Below are 7,631 nucleotides of genomic sequence, written 5' to 3'. Positions count from 1 at the left end.
ACAGAAACAAAGAGCATGGAGGAGACTCTGCGCCGACCGGTCAAGTGCCCAGCTGCAAGCCCGTTACAATGTCGCCAAGCACTCGGCTAACCATTGCCTGGCAACTGCCAAGCAGGCATTCACAGCAAGCCTGGCGCAGAAGTTAGCCTCTGGGTGTATGGCGTCTGGTGAATGGTGGCGAACCATCAAGAAGGCCTCTGGCCACGGAAACAGCCCATCCATACCTACTCTCCGCAGCACCGATGGTACGGAGCACGACACCAACCGCAGCAAAGCAGAGTGCATGGCCGAACACTTCGCCAACAAATGCAGTCTAGGGGCAGACGACCTATCCGCTCCATTTCCTTACGTCCGACCACGTACTGACCGCAACCTCTGCACCGTCCGGTTTCGCGAAACCACAGTCGAGCGAACTCTCCGCCAGCTCAACCCCACCAAGGCCACTGGTCCAGATGGGATACCTGCCCGCGTCTTGAAAGCTTGCTCTGCAGAATTGGCACGGCCGCTTTCAAAACTATTTACATGCTGTCTTCGCTCCGGTATCCAGCCACAACAGTGGAAGGTTGCAAACGTGGTTCCAGTCCACAAGCGCAAGTCTAAATCGTCGCCATCAAACTATCGACCAGTGTCGTTACTGAGCATCCTCTCCAAGGTCATGGAGACCATAGTCAACAGGGCAATGAGCAACTTCATGGAGACGAATCACGTCCTGTCAGAACGGCAATTTGGATTCCGTCGCGGCCACAGTGCAGCAGACCTGCTGACTGCTCTCCACCACCAGTGGGTGCACACCGCCGGAGATAAAGGAGCTTCTCGAGTGCTGGCCATCGACATTGCTGGAGCATTTGACCGGGTGTCTCACACTGGTGTGTTGCACAAGGCTAGAGTGTATGGCATCTTGGGAGACCTGCATCGGTGGCTCCAAGACTACCTCCGCAACCGCACACTTCAAGTCCTCATCTCCGGCCAGACATCAGCCAGACGCCCAGTTAAGGCTGGGGTGCCACAGGGCAGTATCCTGGGCCCCACCTTATTCTTGGTCTACGTCAACGACCTTGAAGACCACCTCCCAATCGGCTCCAACCTTGCCTCATTCGCCGATGACACAACCCTATACGCCGAAATTACAACGCTCGCTGCTGTTCCTGACAACGCTAGAGTACTCCAGGCTGCTGTCGACCTAGTATCCAGTTGGGGCTCGGATTGGAAAGTGCAGTTCGAGCCAGCCAAATCTCAGGCCCTTACAATTTCCCACCATCGTCGGGACTGGCCAATACCCCCCCCCCCCCATTGTCTTCAATGGAACTCCTGTCGAGGAGCAGCCCTCCATCAAGGTACTCGGCGTCACGTTTGACCATCAGCTAAAATTCAGCCAGCATATCCGAACTGTTGTAGTCCGAGCAACGCAGAGACTTGGAGCCTTGCGCAAGGCATTTCACTTGCTGACTATTCCTGCCCGGCTTCGAGCCTACAAAGCCTTTGTCCGGCCGGTTATGGAGTACTGCCCAATCGTCTGGATGGGGGCAGCTTCTTCCCACTTGAATCGGCTGGACTGGGTGCAGGAGCGAGCCATCAAGGCAATACATCCGCAATGCTGGCTTCCTAGCCTCATAATTCGCCGCACCATCGCTGCCCTCTGCCTCCTGTATAAAGCCCTTTGCGATAATTCTCCCGCTCTTCTCTCGAGAATGGCTCCACCCCCGACACACCAACCCAGGACCACACGCCTCACCCGCCAGGCTGTACGACTGTCCACCGCGCATCCCCATCAGTTACAGAATGTTCTTCCTGCCAATTCCAGGAACAATGTGAGCCGAGCCTTTCCCCACTCCGTCATCCCAATTTGGAACCAGCTGCCTACCTCTATCATTCCCCACCCATTTCACCCAAAGAACATCCAAAAGTTCAAGACAGCAGCTTATCACCATCTCCTCAGAACGAACTGGCACTGGGCCACTCATAGCATACGCGAGTAAGAGGGTACAGTGTCCTACCCTGCTTGGACATACATGTAATCTCTCCTCACGGACAGTCTCCTCTTGAATTTAAAAGTCTAACAGCGTTCACATCAATACTCAACTTATTCTTTTGCTCACTGAGCAATACAATGTTTCCATTTTCTTTCTTCTGTTTTCTTTTTCAATTTAATCCTCCCTACCCAATATCCCTTTGGTGCGTCCATGGAGCTATGAAGCCGAGACCTCTGGTCGGCGGAGCTTAATGGGCCCCACCACCACACTCCATCATTCACCCCAGTGTCTGGAGATATGTGGATTTTGTAGAAAAAAAAAAAAAAAAAAAAAAAAGTCGCCAGTCGAAAGTTTGATAGCTCAAAATTACTAGGTAACTTAGATCGGTGTGCGAACATAGTTGGTTTGGCTACGCTGTGTTGTTGTGAAGAGCAGCGACCCCTCGGTCTTGTACATGGACATGTACCTTGTAGTCGACTTTTGGATTTTGCCCCGATATCCAAGGAGTCACTGGATCAGACATTGCCTCTTAAACTAACTCACTGACTTGATGACGGAAAAAGGGTGAGAGAAATACATTGTACACGCATGGGATCCAATGAATATCCTTTAGCTACAACTACAGGACACTGCGTCTCTATGGATTCCGGAAAGCACGAGACGCCAGTAGATGACCCTCACACCGTCCTTATCCTTGTCAGCGGCACTGACGTCAACGCGGCAGCAAACTCCATATTAGGTCATGATGCAACCTACATGTACACTACAAGACATTACTAGTAGTGTGTGCCTACTGGTGAATCTAGTGATGATATAGCGACCTGGGTCTAGGGCTTCACTTCAGGGATGCAGCAGCACGTCTCTCTGTTTGTCCTGCATGGTGCAACGCGTGCACTCTCGTGACTTCCCATCCGGTCAATTCGGGGAACCGCGCTGTACATCTGTCGGGCTGCTGGCTGTCTATAGGGCTTGAAAGTGCTACGTCACAGCATAGCAACAATTTCAAAAATTCAAAAATTGGATCCACTTGGATCCAGTTTTTGTATGGATCCAAGCACATTTCAAGCGGTCTTACTCACAGCAAGGTGATGTAACCAGTGAAACTGACTGATTTGGCTACTGGGGGCGGGGTTACAACTGGTGGCGAAGTAAAAGTCACCCCTGCATACGACATGAGTGGGTTGCTATGCACCCACATACTAAGGCAATAGCAAAGTCACACCTTAGTGGATCCAAAATAGAAATCTGATGTCAACTTAGTACTCCCTGGCCGTTTTTGACGTCATCACTTTCAAGCCCTATAGCACTTATAACAGCCGGACAGCTGCCTGTACCCCTTCATAGCGCAGCTGCGTTGCTATAAGTCGTCCGGCATAATAATAAAAAAGTTGTAAGTGACCGCTGGCTGTTCTTGATTGCTCTTTTGGAGAAAGCAGCAGACACTGTCCGCTTGGAAGCCAATGCGTTAGACAGATCACCAATACTCGGTTACTGTTTGTTGCAACAAAAACCCAGCCTGTCTCGTACAGCTTGATCAGAATGGAGGCCGCGGATGAATCCAATCCTATGCGTGCTCGTCACCAGCCCAGGTCCTGTGCTGGACCCTCGCTGAGCTTCGTGCAGGCACGAAGCACTGGCGAGGCGTCTGGTGTCGACGAAGTAGATGATCTGCTCCTGGAGCCAACCACCACAGCCGTACAAGAGGTGGGTATACGGGCACACGGGCATGCTTTAAAGCTCTTCTCTCGCTTCTTTGTCCCTGCGTGTTAGTTGAAGACAACACGGAAAATCCTGGTAAAACTGTCATTTTGCTCTTTACAGTAAAACTTGCGAATAACAACCCTCGATTGGCAATAGGAAAAGTGTTGTTATTGACAACGCTATTCGGGAGGTTAAAAGTCCATGACTGTATGCAGTAAAGTGGCTGCTTTGTTTGAAGATAGTGCAATAATCGAGGTTGTTATTTGCGAGTTTGACTGTCTGTGGATGTCGGGGGTGACCGCGCATGGCGTATAGCTTCAACAAGACAACAGTGGCCGGTAAACCTCTCCTAGAACATGCGCTAACAAGGTATAACTTCGCTTAGTACGGACATTGTTAGGAGCCCGGGTTTATTCATCTATTGAAAAGTGTGCTCGGACAAGAGTTACCCCCGGATAACTAGTACAATTTCCAGTTGCCTACGGGGTACGTTTCATTAGAGGTATTTCATCGGAGCTGTGCTGGAACATACTGGCTATACCGAACACTACCAGTAATGAGAGGGAGAGTATGTAGCAGTATGAGCAGTCATGGCAGGAGAGAGAGAGAGAGAGAGAGAGAGAGAGAGAGAGAGAGAGTGTGAGAGAGAGAGAGAGAGAGAGAGAGAGAGAGATAGAGAGAGAGAGAGAGAGAGAGAGAGAGAGAGATAGAGAGAGATAGAGATAGAGAGAGAGAGAGAGAGAGAGAGAGAGAGAGAGAGAGAGAGAGAGAGAGAGAGAGAGAGAGAGAGAGAGAGAGAGAGAGAGAGAGAGAGAGAGAGAGAGAGAGAGAGAGAGAGAGAGAGAGAGAGAGTAGCAACGTGGCAACACTGGTACGCTCAGCGAAATCTGAAGACTCTACTTGTTACGATTCGGATTGCGTTACTAGTGACTGTAGGAAGACCAGCAGATCATATCGCCAGTGACAGTACATGGCATTGGCAGGACCTCCTGGACTTACATGCTCTAGACATCGACGCCTGCATCGGGATCTGATCAAGGCGTGGCGAGAGTTGTTTGAGAGTTGTTTTGAGTTGTTTGAGGGCAGTGATGATAAACAACGGGTACTCTCGAACTTGTGTCAATTGTCAGTTCCAAATGGCCTGCCTCGATCTTGAAGACAAGCGGCAGGCCGTGGGTGTACTCCAGTTTTGATAAAATTAGGGTAGGTGTGCGAATCCATCAATATCAGTGGTTTATTGCGTGTGACGTTCAATTCCGGCAGAAAAATGCTGTTCTTGATGATACTATCGGTCAGAATTCGATGCATACAACGGTGCGTACGGCATTCACAGAATGCCTGACAGTGTTGAGCACAAAAGGTGAACAGCCTGTGCTCTAAGTTTGGTGTGTTAGCCGCTCTAACTCTTCCACTGGAGTAGGAATCTGTTACAATATCTCGTGTTTGCGGAACGTGCTACCCTCCGAACGAAGATCCTGCTATTAGCATACATGTACGTGTGCATGTACTCAATCTCAGGACACCATGCTGTTTCGAGTTCTCCGCATACATATGCTGAAACTCAACTCTGCCATAATTCCATCACTCAACGAGACAAGGGACCTGTCCCTCAATTTAGGCTAAGGCCTGTAGAGAATCGACAAAATTTAATACAAATCCAAAATGCCGGTAGATTCGTTCCCGTCATTGCTAACACAAGTGTAGACACTATCAAAATATAAACTGTTTTGCACAACTGTATCCTGTTTGCCTCTGGCTTGCCACAACGTTAGAATAATCACGGGTTCGTGGTATTCACAAGTGTGAGCTGCCCTTTGATGGCTGGCACAATGTACATCACTGATTGTACATGTACATGTACAATAGAGTGTCCTCTCTTCCACCGGAGGATGCGGCAAGAGTGCTGCTGCGCTGGTGCGCCGGATCGCACACCTCCAGTCACACCGTGGGAGGGAGGCGTACTCTATGCTGGTTGCCCATCTTCGCTGCAGGCTGGCTTTCCCCCCTGTTGCGTTCGAGTGTTATGTGCACATAATGTGACATTGTTTTTCGTCTTGTGATGGCGGTATTCGTACCTCTTCCAAAACCAAGAGGGTGCTATACTGCTCGGCGGATGGCATTTTCCAGCATTTTTGTATTCTCCAAGAACGTCTAAACTGCTGCAACCTAGGAGTAGGTCTCTGACATTTCAATGGAATGCCATGATATTTAGAACTTGACGTACCATGAAATTATGGCATGACGAATTGTACAGTCCCCTGGCATTCATAAGTTTGATGGAGCTGAAAACAGAAAGTACTACATTAGCTTTTCACTCATTGATCTCTCCCTTGAAAGCCAAGATGGGTCTTTTCCACTATCTAAGCTAAGGTTGCAGTCTCGTCTCAATTTCAAACGTGCCATCACCTTATCCCGTGTATTCCCTGTTCATCGGATTGTGGCCTATGACAATGAAGTGTTTGGGTACGAATATGTTTTCTTCGTTAAAATTCGAAAATATTTATTTCAAGCAGTGATTGCAGTATTCTGTGAATGCATGTATGTGTTTTGTCTGTACCCTGCTCAGGCTGCTGCTACACCGGGATTCGACAGCGGCCACATGTGTCTCTCGTTTTCCAAGTCGTCGTCCAGTTCGCTACTCTCCAACTGGGGTTCCAGCAGTCGGTCGTCCTTTCACCGGGATGTGCTCGATTGTAAGTCTTGCCTACCTGTATCTGTGTACGTACTCCTTGAGCGTTCCCCTGTGATGTCATAGTCTGGTAGTACATAATCATTCTAGTAGTATACCTGCCATTGTTGTTCTCACATTTTGCTGGTTGTAATAAAAACGTTGTGTCGAGTACCTGCCTGCCCAATGAATGTTCACCAGAGGTACACCAAGGTGAGGGATTATTTGCTGTAGATCAGAGTTTCATTATTTTTCAAACAAGCGGACACGCAAACAAGCCTTTACTTTGCTGTGTGCGCCTCTTGTGTACTAGTTAGGCCTTGGCGGATAATGCCGGCAGAAAAATTGGCAGAATTCGGTACTTTTTCTGGTAAGTTTCATGCATGTTTGGTATATGGATAAAGAAATGGAGCAGAATTCGAGGAATTGCCCGCCATACGGTTTGTATGGTTCTGCCAATTTCGCTGCTTTTCGAGCAGAATCTGTCACCTTTTCGAGCATTATCCGCCAAGGCCTAGTACTAGTACTACAGACCTCTGTTACAGTCATGTTCATGTGTATGTTCGTGTACAATCATGTACACGAACATACACATGAACATGTACAGTGCTGGCAACTGAAATCCGACCCCTGAGCGGTGGGTTCACATTTTTTGCGATATGAGCGCACCGCTCAGGGTGTCGGATTTCAGTTGCCAGCACTGTACATGATTGTACAGTCACGTATGTGCTCTGTCCACCAGAGGCATTTAGCACTCTAGCAGACAGCAGGCGCACTGCCTCGAGGCTCTGAGCCCAATGAATGATTATGTCAATCCGACTCAATGGCAGTCAAGATTAGCTGTGAATGCGATTGGCTGAAAATCGGATGCACAGGCCGACACTCCTACTGTACTGATTCTCAGTCTGTTCACCCCATGTGCCGTGCATACATGTATGTCTGCGCTGGAGAGTGTGGACTGGAAACCCCGCTACTGAACTCTCCAAAAACAACAAATAACTCCAAAGCACGAAAAAGGCCAAAACCTAAACCAAGAACATGTGCAATAACATGTTACTACTGGATGCACAGCGCAGAACGGGACTCTGTGCCAAACAGAACAGCTTCCGGTGGTTTCCCATCGCACCCTGTCTTCATCATGATATTGCACACACCTGTCCCGGCCACATGCTTAGCCATTGCTATACGTACAGTTCCGATGCCATGGTTTGGATTTGGTTTGGTTTGGATGGTTTGGATGGTAGGGGTTCGATCGCAATAAGCCTATACTACCGGTACTTCCCAGCTACCCT

At 49.1% G+C, this 7,631-nt stretch overlaps 1 protein-coding gene across 1 annotated transcript in view; it reads left to right on the top strand.

Annotated features, from left to right (window-relative positions):
* The first annotated feature begins 3,332 nt into the window (after nucleotides 1–3,332).
* LOC135822883 (uncharacterized) overlaps nucleotides 3,333–7,631 on the top strand; it is a 10,109-nt gene continuing 5,810 nt past the window's right edge. Inside the window, exons 1-2 of the mRNA XM_065335720.1 lie at nucleotides 3,333–3,674; nucleotides 6,238–6,364. Of these exons, the coding sequence (XP_065191792.1) occupies nucleotides 3,510–3,674; nucleotides 6,238–6,364 (292 nt within the window). The 5' untranslated portion in view covers nucleotides 3,333–3,509. The remainder of the gene's footprint in view (nucleotides 3,675–6,237; nucleotides 6,365–7,631) is intronic.

The sequence above is a fragment of the Sycon ciliatum genome, chromosome 8, assembly GCF_964019385.1.
Source record: "Sycon ciliatum chromosome 8, ocSycCili1.1, whole genome shotgun sequence".
In the NCBI taxonomy this organism is placed as follows: Eukaryota; Metazoa; Porifera; class Calcarea; order Leucosolenida; family Sycettidae; genus Sycon; species Sycon ciliatum.
This window is presented reverse-complemented; position numbering and strand designations above follow the sequence as displayed.